Source organism: Sycon ciliatum, chromosome 4 (genome assembly GCF_964019385.1).
Source record: "Sycon ciliatum chromosome 4, ocSycCili1.1, whole genome shotgun sequence".
In the NCBI taxonomy this organism is placed as follows: domain Eukaryota; kingdom Metazoa; phylum Porifera; class Calcarea; order Leucosolenida; family Sycettidae; genus Sycon; species Sycon ciliatum.
In genome coordinates this window covers 220,953-240,797 of record NC_088646.1, presented here as the reverse complement: position 1 = coordinate 240,797, position 19,845 = coordinate 220,953, and the positions used below count along the sequence as shown (strand labels likewise).

The 19,845-nt window shown below is 48.1% G+C and overlaps 1 protein-coding gene across 1 annotated transcript in view; it reads left to right on the top strand.

The window, feature by feature from the left end:
- The first annotated feature begins 157 nt into the window (after positions 1-157).
- LOC135813747 (O-phosphoseryl-tRNA(Sec) selenium transferase-like) overlaps positions 158-19,845 on the top strand; it is a 29,555-nt gene continuing 9,867 nt past the window's right edge. Inside the window, exons 1-8 of the mRNA XM_065326754.1 lie at positions 158-535; positions 4,862-4,949; positions 5,978-6,044; positions 6,362-6,480; positions 10,189-10,347; positions 12,277-12,430; positions 15,726-15,828; positions 18,692-18,821. Coding sequence (XP_065182826.1) covers positions 422-535; positions 4,862-4,949; positions 5,978-6,044; positions 6,362-6,480; positions 10,189-10,347; positions 12,277-12,430; positions 15,726-15,828; positions 18,692-18,821 — 934 coding nt within the window. The 5' untranslated portion in view covers positions 158-421. The remainder of the gene's footprint in view (positions 536-4,861; positions 4,950-5,977; positions 6,045-6,361; positions 6,481-10,188; positions 10,348-12,276; positions 12,431-15,725; positions 15,829-18,691; positions 18,822-19,845) is intronic.

Genomic DNA, 19,845 nt, shown 5'->3' with positions numbered 1-19,845 from the left:
ACAGATCACACATTCGATTTTTACTTTTTAGTTCTCGAAGGATCTTTCGCGCGTCTGGTTTCGCAAGATTTGAAACGCCATATTGGTTGCCTTGGGAGTTGATTCCACTCATTGTGCACGTGCCACAAGCATTTCAAAAAGAGTTCAAAAAGAGTTTTGCCTTTTGCAGTTTGTTTTGGTTTGGAATTGGAGCTTGAGCTTTTTGTTTGCTGTTTGAATCGCGTTTGGAAAGAAAGAAGCACACGTACGCACTCAGTCACCCACTTGTGCGAGCTCAGTAGCAGCCTGACTGAACTACTCCTGCAAGAAATCTTCTGTATCTAGGAGATTTGTAGGAGGAAAGGTCGAATGCCTTCATGTAGCTTGCTGCAACACAAATATTCACTTGTACCTTGTACATGTATTGTACCAACGAAGTGACATGGACGAATCATGCTATCACCTTATGGAGAAGCTTGTTCCTGCAACATATATTCGTCAGGCAACAGAAGCTCGCACTTCAAAGCGGACGCAGATACGACTTTTACTTGAACAAGTAAGCATCCAGTCCATACATGCCTTGGCCAAGTAAGCATCCAGTCCATACATGCCTTGGCCAATTTTTCCAGTCCAGAATGGAATATCTCCCAATGGTCAAGACCTTGCGAAAAGTAGATCGTCGTATTTGGGAAAGCGTTGAATGATGCAGTTTTATAATACAGATAAGTAGTAGTAGTACATGTAGGGTGCTTGACAGCTTGAAGAGTGTTCTATGTTTTGTGACAGAGCACGTAGTAATTATTATTATTATTATAAAAAAACTCATGATGGAAACTACAACCCAATGAGTTGGAAAACCAACCACAGAATTAGATATTGGGAATAGAGTCAGACACAACAACAACCGAAATCAGTACACCAAAAATCTGTCCTACAAAAAACAAAGGAACAAGAAAAACAAGAAAGACGAAGTACAAAGAATCCCCCCAAAAAAAGAGGGGAGAACGGGATGAAAGAGGACCGGAGAGCGGCAAACCCCAGGAGGACTTAGCGTCACGTAGTGGCGGGAATGCGGGCCTCCACAGAAACAGCATCCACATCCGCCGCCAGACCAGGTGCACGGAATGCACGGCGACTCCCACGAACCATCAGGACGGAGTCGCGGACAAGGCTGAAAGCCAGGTCCGTCCGCAGCTTTCCCATCACGAGGGGATAAGGCTGCGAGAGCTTGGTGGAGAGCTTCGTTCCGAGCAGCTTCAGGAACCGGGTGGCCTCCTTCGCCAGGGCACCAGCAGAAGACAGGACGATCGGGGTGAACGACGCGTGCTCAACTTCCCGGATCCGGGCACCGTATGCCGACTGCTTCTGACGCTCGTGCCATTGGAACACCTCAGCCAGCGGGCGAGATCGGTACGACTGTGCGTTGGGATAGAACACCCTTACATCAAAAATGCATCAGTCTGTACCGACCAAAACCCCCTGGCCCTGATGTCCGGTCTGGCGTTGTCCGCAGTGAGCAGGGCAGGACCATGGTCAAACGTGCGGACCGTCGGTAGAGGTTGCAGCGGTGGCTCCAGCTGCACATCCTCAGACACTTGAGAGAGAAGTTGGCCCAGGTAGTTGCGGACATGGTTGTGCCGGTGGATGGGATAGCCGCCCAACTTGCAGATCATTGCGTGGTCGATGGTGAACGGCCGGCCGCATGGACACTCGGTAGGTGAATCGTGGATGGTGAGGCCATACCGAATGCATAGGGCATCAACGAAGGACCGCCGGTCGAGGGAGTATCCATGCTCGCGAACAGGAAGACAGGTCAGCCATGCACCTGTTCCCTTGGCCTGGAGGTGCTCCAGAAGCATTGGTGGTAGGGCCTCTGGACCAGCTGTCTGCAGGACGGTCTTGGTAGTCACAGACTGGGCTTGCTTGGCAGCAGCCTTGGCGGCGCAAATGGTTGCTGGGTCTACGCTGTAGAGGGAGGACTGATCCGCGATAAGTTGCTGGAGACTGCTCGTGATGGACAGAGATGCTGTCCGCTATTGCGGGGCAGCCCCAACTGGATTGAGCACTGCAAGGCCACCATGACGCACAGGCAGAGCAAGGAGGCTGCGTAGAGGGGCAGGGACGACTGCCACACCCAATAGAGCTGGCAACAAGACGGAGCGAAGAGAGGACTCGAGAGGCTCGAAGACGTCTGGTGCACAGCTCGACACGCGCATCAGGAATGTCCAGCGGTGACGGTACCCAAAGACCAGTGCGGCATACACGGCTTGGGGCTCGGCCTCGGCCACGTTCGCCAGCTCACGCATCTCAGATGCCCAAGCCTCCACTCGAGCATTGCAAAATGTTGTCTTGAAGGCTTCCGAGCCCAGAGGAGCACCCAGGTAGGGGCGGCCCTCAGTGGTGATGTGGACATCGGTGTCGGCGAATGCAGCGTTGGCAGCATCGAGATGCTCGGGCTTGACAACCAGCCAAGTCTTGGCAGCGTTTGGATAGTAGCCGAATGCTGGGCCAAGTTGACAGATCTGGTCCCACCAGGTGCGAAGGCGCTGCAGCAGGCCAGCGGCTCCCGCGTCATCGGCATACCATAGCTGGATGGTCGAGGCGTCCGGTCGAGCAGCGGACGCACCGACGCCGGCTGGTCTCAGGTGATTCGCGGTCATGCACCGTGCCAGCTGGAGAGTCGTCCATAAGGGCGGTGGCGAGGGTAGTGACGAGTGGCGTAATGGCAATAGCGTAGAGGGGCATGGCTAGTGGGCAGCCTTGCGTGGTGCCTTCAGCAGACCAGATGACCGTACCGCTGACGTGGAGAGGTACTGTGCTGCGGTAAAAGTTTTTCGAAATTGTTGCTATTGATGGACATAGTAGGTGGATGTTGTGGAGCATAGCTGCACGGTTATTATTATTATTATTATTATTATTATGCACGTACACGTTGCTGGGGCCCCCATTGGATGGAGGTTGCCCAGGTTCGCATGTGCCAAACTGATTATGCCAACGCCTCATGACGAAAACATACAGAGAGAAACAAATCGTGGGGAAACGAAGCAAGAACAGTATTCATACAAGCAAAAAAAACAAAAAAACGATAACAAACAAAAACAAAACAAAATTCAACGAAGGAGAAATGGAACGGCGGACAGACTACATGAAATTGAAAACACAAGAGCATGGACAGAGTCGAAGGGAGGACGTGAGAGGAGAGGACTAGGGGAAGGGTACACTTCGGTAGAATGAGAAGCGAATGGGAGGCGAACAAAAGAGAAACTGGAAAAAGAACCAGCATACACAGATGACAAATCACGAACGAAGAAGAAACAGAGAAAACAAAACAGTGAGGACATGGCAAGCTGACCTGCGAGGAATTCGGTGATGGCGGGGGAGCTGGGTGGTGGTGGTCCAGACTCCTTGGCCTGCTCCCCTGGCACTGATGGAAAGTCAACCTTCAGCAACGATTCCAGGCTCTCCATGACGAATCCGCATCAGTGTCCACATCCACCCGCGTCAAATCGCATCAGTGTTGTCCACCCGCGTCAAATCATCCGTGGGAGCCAGCCTGGAATGGAGCATGGAGGCGCTGGAGCTAGCTGCAGTCCATTCCTCAGCGATGGTCTGCCAGTTTGATAAAAACCGTCTCTCTCCGAAGAGAGAGAGGAAAAGCGTTACCTTCTCCAACCGAACTAGTTATTAAGGAGAGGGGAAATCCCTGAGACAGAGCATTCCACACAGTACGTATATTATAGGAGGGGGGGGGGGGGGCACTATGTCCAGGGAGTGGTGCATTGAGAATGGTCAATGGTCTTCAGCGTCGGTTCTCACCGCTTCATGTGCGACATTGTCTAACACCACAGGCCTGTGAGCCTCACGGGCTGTTTGTCGCGTTGGGGTGTTGGAGTGTCACTGCGAGTGGTATTCCTGGTGATGTTTTGCTTGTGAGTGTGCTATATCGTGTAATGCTATTAGAGCAGGGATTTCAGTAGCCTGCTCAAGCTCATCAGTTGAGGGTGACACCCCCCCCCCCCCTTCCTCCTGAAACACTGTGCAGGGAGTTCAAGTTTCTCTTGCGCTTCAGACAGTAGTTGTGAGTCAGTCAGTCAGTTGGCAGGAAGCATGAGCTCCAACTTCAGGAGCAGCCACGTTCTTCAAATCTTCAGACCAGCTGTTTATAATTTCTCTTCAATGTTATCCTGTCCAGTGAATATCATTTATGTGCTGGCACGTGTACAGTATTCGTATGTGCTGGGTTGTGCACAATGTTCAACGAATGAAGTGAGGTTGTAAACTCTTTGTTGACAAATTGCCGGCCATTATCGGAGATCAATCTTGCAGGCACACCAAACCGGTAGAAGAAACTTTCCAGGGCTGTGACCATGGTGACCATCGTGGCTGACGATTTACTCTACAATGGTGCTGCCAACAGATACCTAGAATTCTGAGGCAGCCCTTGCTGTTGAAATAGAAGATGTTGATGGCGACAATATGCCATGGTGCTGGTGGAAGTTGGCAGGGCTGAGTCCAAGGTCATTTCGCCTGTGCACATGAGTCCGTGATCTTGACGAAGGTCTCCGCGGCTTTTGTCCAGGTGGACCACCAGACAACTTCTTTGAGTCGCCCCTTCATCTTATGGATGAGCACTGTGAGCAAGTGTCAGGACCCGGGTGACAGCAGCACTGGGTATGACTAGACGCTCACTGCGTAGCTGCACAAAGCCATCGGTGTGAGGGAATGGCCAGACGCTGAGTTCAGAACCGAGTGCTCTGCACCGTCCAATGTCCTTAGGACAATGGGGATGGCTGGCTCAGCAAACCTTTGTGTGCGTGCGTGTGTGTGTGTGTGTGTGTGTGTGTGTGTGTGTGTGTGTGTGTGTGTGCATGTATTCTTACAGAGAAAGTGGCCAGTGAATGGTTGGGACGATGCAGCCATTGAGCTCTTTCTTCAAGAAATCTCGCAAATGGATAGTAACAACTTTCCTGGTGAGTGTAGTGTGACTCATTTAGTGGTGGTGCCCCTGTGCTGCTGCTGCTTAGTGGTTGTTGTTGTTGTTGTTGTTGTTGTTGTTGTTGTTGTTGTTGTTGTTGTTGTTGTTGTTGTTGTTGTTGTTGTTGAATTCTTTATTCTCACGATGGCAGAAGTTGTTGTTGTTGTTTTTGTTGCTGTTGTTGTTGTTGTTGTTGTTGTTGTTGTTGTTGTTGTTGTTGTTGTTGTTGTTGTTGTTGTTGCTGTTGCTGTTGCTGTTGCTGTTGCTGTTGCTGTTGCTGTTGCTGTTGCTGTTGCTGTTGCTGTTGCTGTTGCTGTTGCTGTTGCTGTTGCTGTTGCTGTTGCTGTTGCTGTTGTTGTTGTTGTTGTTGTTGTTGTGGATTCCAGTCATCATCTTAGCTGTGCTACAATATTCTAAGGTTGTTTGCACACTACTTAAAGTCAAATGCAGCTTCCCTCTAATGAAGGCAATCGCTTCCATGCATTAGTTCATCGGTTTCTTTGGCAACTGCTAGCATGTTGGTGGTACTGTAGTAAATACTGCTAGCATGTTGGTGGTACTGTAGTAAATAAAGACATCAGTCATGTACATTGTAATAGCTTAGAAGATACCATATTTAGCACACATGGTCAAGACAAGAATGCAGGTGTCTGTATGTTCTGTCAGTGGATGCTGAAGTGTACGTTGTATGTATGTGTGTGTGTGTGTGTGTGTGTGTGTGTGTGTGTGTGTGCGCGTGCGTGCGTGTGTGTGTGCTTGTGTGTGGGTTCTCTGCTCTGGTGGAGGACGGTTGTACTTTTTTGGGCTCTTGTTTCTGGCCTCCGTCCGTGCTTGTTCTCGCCGTTGTAGACGGCCTGGGGTGTAGGTACCTGGGTACCCGGAACATCCCTTTGACCCCTAAAATATAGTGTGCAATAGCCCTGTACCTTTGCTGCTTTAAACATGTGTAGGTTTTCTTCCAAGTACGCCTCCAGCTCCTTTGTCTTTTCCTATCTTCCTGTCTCACTGTCCTGTATGCTTCAGCCAATGTTGGCGTTGGTGAAAGAGAGTCTCGGGTGCACTCAGCACTAGTCAGAAAGAGACATTTTGGGTGAGTGCCTTCAATTTTTTTTGGTATATTCTTACTTGGCACAGCAGTCACACATGATTGTTTCTAAAAATAATGTTCTCATTTTGTGTGGGAGTAGCTAGTGAGTTGGTGTCGTTTGAAAGAAGAACTTGTAAGTAATAGTTGTAAGTTGTAACAGCCTCATCCGTTACACCTAACTGGTGTGGTGGCTGATGGAATTAGAGCTAGAGGCAATGTGTGTTTTTGTACCGCCTTGGTGTACGTTCATCCTCCCCTGATGTGCGGATTGTTAGGTTTTTTGAACTTTTTTCTCTTCTTTCTCTTCTTTCTGTATGTAGATTTGGTCATGGTGTAGGTAGGTCCGGTGATGTCACAGCAGTACAGCCTAAAGCAGCTGGTTCATCTCTACTAGTCCAGCTAACTAATCAGCTGCTACTGGATGTGATGCGTACTATGGGTAAGGACAAGGAGGTCACAACCCACATAGGACTATGGGTAGGGGCAAGGAATGCATAACCCACATAGGACATAGCAGACTCAGCGGAGGACGTTCAGGTTGGTTGTAACTCTGAGTGTCATGCCGTTAGGCAATCATCAGACAACTGATACTTGGATCTACCCCAGCAGTATGCTTATAAACACATAGGGCCACAAGCATAAACAAATTTAGCGCTAAATCTGGTGTAAGGTATGGAGAGAATGCTAGCGCGGGCCAAGGCGCGACAGTAGAAGTGCCAGGAGGGTGGCGGGCAACAGGCAGGGGTGAGCATGAAAGCGCGGACAGAGGCGATGGGGAGGCAGTGTACAGGAGATGGGTGGAGGTGCCAGGAGGATGGCGGGCAATGGGCCAGTGAGATCGCTAGGGGGTCTCTGGGTGATGGGCAGGCGTGAGCAGAGTGGCATAGCCAACAACAGGGGCCTGTGTTATTTTAATAACGCAATCCCCTGTTGCCAATTCAAATTAAACTGGATATTGGGGTGCTCAGGCAAAGTGCAGTACAGTACTTGGTCAGTTCATTTGATAGGTGTGAAATTTGCAAGGCGGAATTTTTTTAACCCACATGGGACTATGTGTAAGGGTAGGGAGGGCATATCTCACAAGAATGTGTGCAACTCCAGTCTATGGGGTCTATGGCGGCAGAACTTCACATCATGTGACAAACCCGTGCACATTATTTTCACTCGGTACATGATACCAAGCATACATACACTCCCAAGAGTGTACAACTCTGGATACCTACAGAGATCAGCCAATGGCAAAACTCACATCACATGGTGTAGTGTTCTCGTGGTACATTCCCAGCCCGTTTTTAGCGACCAGTGGAGTAGTAAAAATAGCACTCGCCGACAGAAACCCACTCAGCATCAGCATGATCATGGCAGATATTCGGACTGCGCGCGCCGTTGGCCTTCATTGTACAAGTATGTACATGGAGTATAATATGGTATTACTTCGAGCACGTGATATGAGTTTTCGCTGTCGGAGAGTTGCACACTCTTGGAAGCTCATTTACTCTTGATGATACTATAGTTGTGGCAAGTGAAATCCGACACTTGGCATGATGGACTGCACCATGCAGTCTGCAGCCCCTGCAGCCCTGCATACGTACAGTACATGTGTTACATACAACTTTATCTGTCTGATGACAAAACTCGTACTCATCACAGTCAAGGTTCACAGTCAAGGTTCAAAAGGTGCTGGCAAAATTTAAAAATGAATGAGGATTGGCTACCAATACTCCTTATGTGTACCATGTTTGTGAACTGTGTGTATCTACGCTGTGACCTTTCGATCTGTTTGGGATGCATACGGCTCTATTGTACAAATTAGGTGCAGTGCATTGCCATTACATCATTGGTGTCCATTTGTGGCGCTGTCCCCTATGGCAAGTGTCGGATTTCACTTGCCACAACTGTACATGTCGATGCAGGGTTTCTCTTCACATTGCTGCAGGAAACTGTCCTTTTCTCAGTGACTTATTAAATAGGAGCTTGAGTGATGGTGTCAGGATGTTAGCATGAATCTAAACGTCCGGGGAGACTTGCTGGAATATCATGACTCCCAGGGGCCTTTCTGCTATCCAACTGTACTAACATTTTCCGGGTAGCTGCCATGGAGACTGATGAGAATTCTGAAAAGTGCACCGCGGATGGAGCCCCAAAGGGTAGCGGTAGTTGTGCAGGGCGTCCTGGATCTTGCACCACTTTCGAAAATGCGTCTCGAATTGTACTCTCAAATTGTACTCACTCTGCACTATAGATCGCGGTATGTCGACTGTTTGCCTGTCAACTTTTTGATCACTTTCCAAGTCTCTGTAGCTTGGACATCCAACACCTCAATGAATCTCCTAGACCACTCCGTCCACGTGGTGTTTGTGTTATCTGTAATGCTATACAGATTAGGAATGGGTTAAGTCCTGCTGGACGTGTTTCATGATTTATCCAGTGATAGTTGCGATGTAAGCGTACAACGCTACATCCACGAGGCACAGTGAGCTGAAAGTCACTGACCACAGGCGCATGATCACTGAATGCGATCGGGATGATCATCGCTGCTTTGGACGGGTCAACATTGTTGAGTATCAAGTCGAGGGTGCTGTCTGAACCTGTTGGGCTAAATCTCCTAGACTGCTGAATACCGTGATGCAGAGCATAGCTGTTTAGCAAGTCGTATAAGCAATATAGCTGTGGGTCCAGATGCTGCATTTCGGTCAGTCTTCACATTAATATCACCACGAATGAGAGCATTTGGCTGTGGCCTTAGATTGGCATGAAGATGTTTGCGAAACTTGTCCCAGCAACTCACAGGTTCCGATGGAGGGCGGTAGAGAGTTCCAACAAGACAACTGCGGGGTTTGCAAGTGACTTCACACCAGCAACTTTCCACACTATCTTTTGCTATATCCTCTCTTGGCTTCACAGGCAGACAAGATCCCCAGTATTTGCAAACTCCTCCTCCGGCACGACAAATGCGGTCTCTTCGTGTTACATTATAGCCAGTCAGTGCGATTTCTTGGTCTGAGACCGTGTCGTCGAGCCAGGTTTCATTGATACAGACTACGTCTTGGACGTTTAGTTGTGTGACTGCTAGTAAGTCATTGATTTTGTTGCGCAGACTCCGGATATTGAGAAATACAATGCGAAGTTCACACTGGCTCTGCCAACTGAAGGGTCAAAAAGAGGGTGCATGTCAGAAAAAAATACTTGTATGCAAATAAAGGGAGCAAGGATGTCCAGCAAAAGGCGCATGTGGGTTAAAAGGTGCATGTGGGTTGTTGAGTCCAAGGATGTCCAGCAAAAGGTGCATGTGGGTTGTTGAGTCCAAGGATGTCCAGCAAAAGGTGCATGTGGGTTGTTGAGTCCGAGATACACTCACTCTGGCTGTTAGCACTCTAGTTGTAGGTGGTGTTGGTGGAAGCTCTGGTGGAAGACTATTCCACTCCTCAATGATAGCTGATGATACTGATCTTTGTACACAGTTGCAGGAGTGGCAGTTGCGGTATAATGCGGTGCCGGAGGAAGGAGTTGTGGAGTGGTCCGGCCATGAGGGGTATGTGTGTGTGTGTGGGGGGGGGGGGGGGGAGGGGAGATGTGTGCGGGGGGGATGCCACACTAGTATAAACAGTTACGAAGGCAGGAGAACCGACATATGTGTACCGGTGCATGTAGATAATAGTTATTAGTATGTACATAATAGTTACTAGTTATGTATCTATGTGCACATGTATGCTGTGGATGTACAGTCTACTTGGGCAGATCAAACGACGGATCATTTTTACCACTTACCACTTCCTTGATCGCTGTTCGAGTCTCATGCTCGCTTCCTTTTAACTCGCGTATACATTCTCAATAGGAAAGACTAGTTCTGCTTTGGTAGATGGTAAGGTCGTGCCGCAAACATGCTCATTTGGAGCAATACTCGTCATGCACCAAATCCTGACCTCTAAATCCTTTTTACACCGGTTTTGAACGAATCAAGTCAACCATTCAGGTGGGGAAAATGGTCTGGCCATGGCGTGCTGCACCGGTTCTGGTCAGGTGGCCCTGTAAGTTAATAGTATGCTGGTAGGTTATCTGCTCAGTAGTCATAAAAAGAGGTTTGTGCGTACTATGTGTAGCTGATGTGTTCCTGTGTTCCTATGGTGTTCTGCTGTCTTTGCTGTAGGTGTCCGTTCCACAGCAAGCTGTGTACTGTTGCCGGTAGCAACGGGAATGAGTCTAGTTTTGACAATGTTGACGCTCCGTGCCACCAAGCCAGCCGCTAAGTACGTCCTGTGGCCTCGTATTGATCAGAAATCCTGCTTCAAGTCCATGGTTACAGCAGGTAGGGAAGTATGCAAGATTACCAGTGTTCAACTAGTATGATTTTACAATAATTTTGATTTTACTTTTCCGTGTTTCTTCGAGGACAGAGTGCCAACTCTGTGTAGTCTCGATTTGCTTGTTCTTGAGTGTGTGCATGTTTGTGTGTGTGTGTGGGGGGGGGGGGCTGAAGATGAACTGCCAAATGTTCAACACCTCGCCCCTCTCTGAATACAGCAATCATCCAACAGAATGGTTGTGCCCTCATTGTTGCATAGTTCAGGCATGGCTGTGCTCTCATTGCTGCATAGATCAGGTGCTGCATAGTGCTGCATAGATCAGGTGCTGCATAGTGCTGCATAGATCAGGTGCTGCATAGTGCTGCATAGATCAGGTGCTGCATAGTGTTGCATAGATCAGGTGCTGCATAGTGCTGCATAGATCAGGTGCTGCATAGTGTTGCATAGATCAGGTGCTGCATAGTGTTGCATAGATCAGGTGCTGCATAGTGCTGCATAGATCAGGTGCTGCATAGTGTTGCATAGATCAGGTGCTGCATAGTGTTGCATAGATCAGGTGCTGCATAGTGCTGCATAGATCAGGTGCTGCATAGTGCTGCATAGATCAGGTGCTGCATAGTGTTGCATAGATCAGGTGCTGCATAGTGTTGCATAGATCAGGTGCTGCATAGTGTTGCATAGATCAGGTGCTGCATAGTGCTGCATAGATCAGGTGCTGCATAGTGCTGCATAGATCAGGTGCTGCATAGTGCTGCATAGATCAGGTGCTGCATAGTGCTGCATAGATCAGGTGCTGCATAGTGTTGCATAGATCAGGTGCTGCATAGTGCTGCATAGATCAGGTGCTGCATAGTGTTGCATAGATCAGGTGCTGCATAGTGTTGCATAGATCAGGTGCTGCATAGTGTTGCATAGATCAGGTGCTGCATAGTGTTGCATAGATCAGGTGCTGCATAGTGTTGCATAGATCAGGTGCTGCATAGTGCTGCATAGATCAGGCATGCAAAGCACACTATAACTAGTAGCTATAGCCTATACCTGTTCCTTTTTTGGCTGAGCTTTGTGTCCTCCCTGTTCCTTTCTTTCCACTGTTTTCTTGTTTTCTTTTGTACTTTTACCATGGCTGGTTATCGCCCTCATCTCTGGGGTTGCTCCCCACATTAGCACTGCGTGCACATGCTACGAGATTGAGTTTAATATTAATAATAATAATAATTTGAAACTCGGATGTTGAGCCATAAATAAATGTGGAAGAGAAAAGGACATATGGATACGAGTTAAGAGTAACTCTCCATCACTGTAACATGATTATATTATTGCACTTTCTGACTGTATATAGTATCATGTTACAGTGATGGAGAGTTACTCTTAACTCGTATCCATATGTCCTTTTCTCTTCCACAATAATAATAATAATAATAATAAACACAGCTCGCATCTTCCCTGAACCTGTTAGACAGGAGCAGAGTCGACGCATCTGTCAACAGTGTCAAGCCAAGTTTGTCTATCTCCTGCAGCTTGGAGAGCGCTCTCCACGGAGAGATCCGCTGCCTTCAGGTCGTGCCGAATCGTATCTATCCACCGCAATGGCGGTTTTTTATGTCGTTTGTGTTGATTGATAGCTCCAGTGCTTGGAACGAGGCGGATTCTGGACCCTCTCGCACCACATGACCAAACCACAGCAGCCTGCGTCGCCGGCATGTGGCACTAACTGGAGATTGTTTTGTTTCTGTGTATAAGTTGTTATTGGTGATGCGTTGCGGGTAGACAATCTGCAGCAGTACGCGTAGCTTCCTCCGTTGCCATAATAATAATACCCATCAATCTCTACTAGTGTAGCAGTGTTTTCCTCGGATTTTCTTTTGTGCGTGCGTGCGTGTGCGTGTGTGTGTGTGTGTGTGTGTGTGTGTGTGTGTGTGTGTGTGTGTTAGGCTTCATCCCAGTGGTAATAGAGAACAGATTAGAAGGCGATGAGTTACGTACTGATATGGAGGAGCTGGGTAGACAGATTGAACACCTTGGTGCTGACAACATAGTGTGTGTGATGAGCACAACAAGCTGCTTTGCTCCACGCACACCGGACCGGTAAGCAATGCAGTAGTTGAGTGTTTTCTGTTCACCATATCACATGCATGGTGCAAGTGATTTTTGTAATTGGGAAAATGAGTATTAATAACGTACAGTCGCTCACCTAAAGAGTAGGTGATGCACTCTTGCTCACATGTATGTGTGCATATTCCCCCTCCTAGTTTGCTAGCTTTACCTAGCTTACCTAGGTTTGTATTTTGTTTGGTGCTACGCAGCTGCTTCAAAGTACAAGAGACGGTTTCTTAAAGTACACCTGTAGATTACTGTGACTACTGATGTCTGAGTTTTTTTTTATTTTGTTTTGTTTTTTTTACTGAATACCACAGTACCATCAGATGCTGCACAGCGGGGGCGGTGGCATATTGGATGGAAGTGGGGGCGGGGCAAAAGTAACTCCTCCGACCAAAGGTCTCGGAATCATTGTTACTCCTGTGCGCCGATACATAGGAGAAAAGAAACATGTGCATCCAAGAGGGGAGCACCGGCTTTGCAAACGATAATGGGGAGAATTTGAGATTGGGATAGGACAAAACAATAGTAAAAGCAGTGCACCGTAGGAAGATGGAGTGAACTGATAGTCGGATTTTAAGGCTGAGCGAAGGGGATCAAAGAGGGGTAGAAGGGAGCTGGAGTGCGGTCAGTATAATTAGGCTGGTGTGTTGGCAGAGATCATAGCCTGTCTGTGGCCCACTCCCACTTGCTGCGCCGCAAGTGGTCGTTGACGTTTTTCTTGAACGTGTGCATGCCTCTGCGAGAAGGGGGAGACTGCAGAAGGGTAGGTGGGAGCTGATTCCACGTTGCGATGAGGGAGTGGGGAAATGAGCGGAGCGCGTTGTTTCGTGCCTGAGGGGGAAGGATACTGGTGAGTTGCGATGGATGATGTGTTGCAGATCTGGTTGTCGCTCGAGTAGGCATGCGGTGTTGCGGTGCGGCTGCTGATGGTGGCAGAATGGCTTTCACCATTTCCGGACCCTCCACAAAGTGCAGCTTGTACAGAAAGCAGAGCCCTGCTACGGTACGGCGAATGTCGAGGCTCGGGAGGTATGATCCATCTCCAATTATGTGCAGGGAACGGCGCTGGATGGCAGTGAGGCGGGCCAAGGTGGTGGGGGCTGCGCTCATCCACACCAGCATGCCATACTCTAGCACAGGGCGGACAAAGCCACGGTACACGATTGCCCGGTGCTTTGGGTCTAGCACAGCCGATGCCTTACGGAGGAAGCCGAGCCGCTGGGCTCCGCGTACTGCAAGCTGTCGGATATGGCTGCGGAATGCCAGCTGCCTGTCGAAGGTGACGCCAAGAAGCTTGAGCTCCTCTACTTCTGGCACGACTGCTCCTTGGAAGCGTATTGCGTTCGGGGGGTTGGCGAGCGGTGGTGGCTGATGGTCAATGCCTGCGACTTTGTGGGCTCGAACTTGATCCTCCACCTGCTTCCCCATGCTGCCAGTGAGTCTACTGCCTGCTGGAGGATTGCTGTCTCTTCTGGCAGTCTGAGTCGGGTGGTGATGCACTTGTAGAGAGTTGTGTCGTCGGCGTATACAGCCAGCTTCGCCCCATCAGGCAGGTGGTCTTCTGCGTCGTTGACGTACAGAAGGAAGAGGGTGGGGCCGAGGATGCTGCCCTGTGGCACGCCAGATTGGATTCGGTGGGTCGGTGAAGACTGGCCACCTATGACGACACGGATGTGGCGGTCTGTCAGGTAACTCCGGAGCCAGGCAAGGAGGAGGCCACTTATGCCGCACCGTTCAGCCTTGTGGAGGACGCCGTTGTGCGAGACCTTGTCGAAGGCCCCGGCAATATCTACTGCGAGTACCCTGACGAGGCCTCCACTGGCAGCTGCAAGGCTCCACTTATGCTGAAGAGCAATCAGCAGATCAGAGGTTCCCAGTCCAGTGCGAAAGCCAAACTGCCTGTGAGAAAGGATGTCATTCTTCTTCAGGAAGTTGGACAGGCTGCGGTTCACGATGGACTCCATACACTTAGACATTATGGGCAGTAGTGATATCGGTCGGTAGTTTCTGGGGTTCGACTTGGGGCCTTTCTTGTGTACCGGTACGACGTTGGCAACTTTCCACATGGCAGGTTGATGACCACTGCAGAAGCACAGGGTAAACAGCTTGGATAGGGGCAGGGCCAGAGAGTCGGCACATTTTCTCAGCACTCTAGCAGGTACTGCATCAGGCCCTGTGGCTTTACTTGGGTTCAGGGCTCGGAGTGTCCGGCGTACGGTGGCTTGGCGGAAGTGGACTGTTGCAAGCGTATTTGCGGTGCGCTGGCGGACATGCGGGAACGGCCCCGACTGTTCTGCAAAGTCATCGTCTAGGCTGCACTTCTGGGCGAAGTACTTCCCGATGACGTTAGCCTTGTCGTGGCTTTTGGTGCATTCCATGCCATCGGGGTCAACCAGGACTGGGATGGAGCTGTCCCGGAGTACAATGACTAGTGCAGCATCAGTGTTGTATTGCACTGCACAACTCAGTATTTACACCGTACAGTGCTCAGTCTGACCAGGCCCTTACTGATGCGCCTGAGTCACACTTGTCATAGCTCTATTAGTAAACATGACAGGAGTAGCTACACAGCCATTAGAGAGGTTCCGGAGTACGATTTTCCGTGCCAAAATCCGTAGAGGCGCTACGGATTTTTCATACGTCGTTTTCGAGCAGTGAAATGTTCCGGAGTACGGAACTTCTGTGTTTGCTGTCATTGCCTAGGTTACGACCCCAAACACGTCACATTCCCGCGCTATGCCTTTATATTTTGAAAATTTGTACCGAAACCAAAACTTCCCGCGGAAAATCGATGTTTCTCGTATCAAATTTGTACGCGAAAAATCTTTCTGCACCCGATGACGCAAAATCTCCATACGAAACATGGTTCGTATGAAAGCCAGTCCACACGGATTATCCGTGCCGAAAAATCGTATGGAGCACGCCTCGAAAATATCCGCAGCGCCCATACGGATTTTGGCACGGAAAATCGTACCCCGGAGCCTCTCTATTGTAGGCTGTGTACAGTGTGTAGCAGGTCAATCCCAGTTGATGTTTTTTTCTTTTCTTCACTAAATCATCAAATACAAGTACAGTGAAACCTATCTAAGGTGACGACCGCTCAAGAGACCTTACAAATGTGGTCCCTGTGTACAGGTGTTCTCCTTATCCAGGGTCATTTGACTGGAAATAACACCCCAAGTGACTGGTTGTAGTGGTCCTCTAGGACAGGTGGTCATTAACAGGTTTTACTGTATTGCAATGAGTGTGTGTGTGTTTGGTGTGTTTCTGTTGTTTGCAGGTTAGTTGAGATAGCTAAACGGTGCAAAACCTCTGGTGTTGCACATATCATCAATAACGCCTACGGTGTCCAGGCAGCTCGCTGTATGAATCTTATCGAAGAGGTATGTCACTATCATTGTTTCTCACGTCTTATTTTCTTTTTAAAAGGTGACTGGCTACATTCGACGTCAGCCCATAGCACACATGCGTTGAAATGCCTGTAAAATTGGCTTTAAAATAGAAGAAGTCACATGGAAACGAGTTATGAAGCAACTATCCACGACTGTAACAAGATAATAAGCAGTCAGAAAGTGTGATAACAGGGCACGTGACAGGCTACTGAGACATTCAACGACCTGAGACCTAGCTCTAAAACATCTCCAGTGCGCTAACCAACAGCCTTCCAGCTTGGAAGGTTCAAGGTTACGGTAGGACCAATGACTGCTTATTATCTTGTTACAGTCGTGGATAGTTGCTTAATAACTCGTTTCCATGTGATTTCTTCAGGTTTCTACACAGACAATAAAGAAAAGTTGAACAACCGCCAAACATGCATTTCTTCGTAGAGCACAGGATGCTGGATACACAAAACAAGAATATCGCAAAAAAGGGCGGTTATCAATTTTTGGACAATCGACGAGGAGACCTTAGTCGTAAAATGGCAATAAATAAGATAAATTGTGCACTCATAACAACAGCAAAATGAAGAAAGTTAAGTTCCATAACGTTTTCTTGTGACATTCATATAATAAGTGTGTGTTTTAGTTATTACATTTTTATGTGATGGCGTTCCACTGATGAAAGTCACAAGAAAACGTTATGGAACTTAACTTTCTTCATTTTTGCTGTTGTTATGAGTGCACAATTTATCTTATTTATTGCCATCAATTTTGGGTACAAGTTTTTTGCAAGGATTTTGGCAATTGCCAGATAATCATGTCACATGTATGTTCTTGCTCAACACTAGATGTTCATGCGTACACCAGTCGCCTGGTCACCGTGCCTGCAGACTACAATTTTCACATTAAGATTCAACTCAAAGGTTCAAAGCAGGGGGTCGTAAGAGGCTTTTACGACTCCCTGGTTCAAAGGTTCAACTCGAGTGACATAAACGGGCCCAAACAGGCTGTAAATGAGCACGTGACCACTCACTCAACCGTGTTCGATTGGGAATAAGGGTCGAATGCTGCATCGCAGCCTTTTCGGACCAAACCCAGTCGACTCAGCGGCCAAAACACTACAACATATGGACCAAGCGCCAGGGGCGTACGCCGCTCGCCTCCAGGAGTGGTTCCCATGCCAACTGATGAACCACCATTACACACAATTGAAGTGCTGTTTTTCGTACCCCACAGAGTTTCTGCATATTCTCCTCAGACTGGGTGAAATTGCCATCCACAAGCTGCTGGACGATGTCATTGCTACGCATTTATGATTTTAAAAGACTGAACTTACTTTTCCCCGTGTTATGGATGTTTTGTTCAGCATGACGATTGCATGCAGTCTTGAAAGCTGCCTAAGTTTCGAATCATCTGGAGCAAACATCACACAGGGCAAGCAGAAGCCACCATTGCATGCCTGTCAAAAGACTATCCAGGGTAACTCCTCCAACAAGGATAGTTGAAAGTGGCGCTGTTTGCCATCCATCTGGACACGCACAGGAAATGAAATCCTTCGCCTGTGGTGGCGCACAATGATTGTCGATGACGGAAATCTTTTCCGTGTCCAGCAAATTTCGGGGGACTGGATTCCACTGTGGACGTCGACTTTCAGAATATCCCTTCCAACACACTCCCATGTCATTGAAGTAAGTTTTGGATGATCCAGCAGCTTCCAACAACGGTCGCTCTACAGCTTCGCCGACGATTTCTTCCTCAGCGCTGCTCGTTGCATGCATGCTTCACTTGCACGTCAGGTGCGTCTGCATTCTCATCTATCGCTTGACCTTCGCCACTAGCACTGGCTACACACTTTGCCTGCGGCTCAAAATAGCTCTGAATAGAGCGCTGGCCCTCTGGATGTCGACGCTTCATTTTTCTTTTCCACAAAGCGAAAGCATCGTCAAAACACGACCAACTTTGTCAAAACAAACTCCAAAAGAAAATTTGACTCTGAGATCGAAGAATCCGGCGATGTAACTAGACTAGAGACTTTGTTGAACCCATGATGGGTTCAGGCATGGCCCAGTTCAGTTGATCTACGCTGTGTCCCACTCCCAGCACCACTTTCACACCTGGGCTAGTCACCGTCCTCGGACCGGCAGGCGGACTCCAGACATGCACTTGCACTGTGAGTCTGTGAGCGCATTACTAGCGCTGGGACTGGATCAAAAAATTATCTGTACCCATATCAAATTTGTTTTACTGGTTCCCGGGCATCCCGGGAACCGCCCTATGTATGCCCCTGAAGCGCGGTCATCCGCGCTTTTATAAGAACGAAACGGCGTTTTTAGTGACTTTTTCCATACAAATCCCTATCTAGTAGGGCGCAGTCACCCAGTTTCGGTGGAAGTGCGCGAGTTCGATTGGGAATAAAGGAGGAAGGGAGCATCTCAGCTTCCTCGGACCAAGACCATTCGACTCAGCACCCCAAAGACTACAACTGGTGAAAATTTGATTTTAGGGTATACTTCCCCTTGAAGCCATGTTTCCAGTTTCCACATCATGCAACATGTGTAGAAACATGTGTAGAAACTAACTAGAAAAAAACCCATTGGTTTATAACTTTATAACGACTGCCATGCATGTAGTTGTGTTCTATTTATCACTGGCTATCACTGGCTGACCACGTAACACAGTGTAACTACTAACTAGTGTACTGCATACAACTAGTGTGCATACAACTAGTGTGCATACAACTAGTGTACATACAACTAGTGTACTGCATACAACTAGTGTACATGATTGTACGTGTGGGTCAATGCGTATGTGTTACGTTACATGTGTGTCCTATTAAGTTTGTCTTGGTGTTTGTATTTCCATTCAGGCTCAACGATGTGGTCGTGTGGATGCCTTTATTCAGAGCACTGACAAGAACTTTCTTGTTCCAGTTGGAGGAGCTGTTGTTGCCGGTTTTGATAAGAATTTCATTGAAGAAATTGCGAAAACTTATCCGGGTATGTTCTACGGTATGATGGAAGGTCACTTTTGAAACATATCAAAGTTTACCTTGTACACTCTCTCTGAACCCTTTCAAATATGATCATTGGGTTAAATGTTGTGCCAGGCACCAATACTGCAAGGACAACGTTGAAATGCAGTTTTCTCTCCTCGTCCTAGAACAAACTGCTTTGTGTTGTAAGTTATTATTTGAAGTCGGTTTCATTTGGACGCAGGATCAGACTCTCGTCCATGTGTCCAATGCACACCGGTTGGTCAGGTTGGTTGTAGCAATGGTTGCTTCATCTCTTGGATGAAGTTCTCGGCATGTTTTAATTCTCAACTGCTATCTGTTGCTCAGCAATCAGCAGATATTATAATTATTATTACTGGTGTGGGGACAATCTGAACTGCAGACAAATATCTGTGTTGGAAAAGAAGGATCCACGAGTGGGATTCGAATACAGCACACCTGTCTTTCCGGTACAGTGCCCTACCGATTAGGCTACCGGGGATCAGACACACACCCGTGGCTTCTTTTGCCACATCTGCAGCCTTTGAAACCATGGCAACCACGTTCTGTTGGAGCAGACAATGATTGTGCTCCAGTTAGGCCTGTCCGGATTATGTTTTGCATATTTCCGCATTTGGGTGTTTTCAGCTTTTTTCCGCATTTTGGGTTTTTTTCAGCATTTTTCAACATTTTGAGCATATTTTGCATTTTGAGGTTATTTTCTCATGCATGCAGCTGATCAGCACTAGCACATTTCAAACTGCTATCAGGCTGCCTTGTCACTTATCACCTCAGTACACAATTCGCCAAGGGACACCGGGGTTAACCTGTCTTCTTGATTTTCAGTGATAGTATGAATAATAAAGTTAACGCTGACCGCTGTCGCTATTGACTACTTCAAAGTATGCACTATGTTTTAGATATCTGCGCTAGAAGAAAGTAGTACTAATAGCTGGCACACACTCTAGGCACGCTGCAAACAATGTCAAGCAAAACACAATGCCGGTAATGAGCAGGATAATACCTAG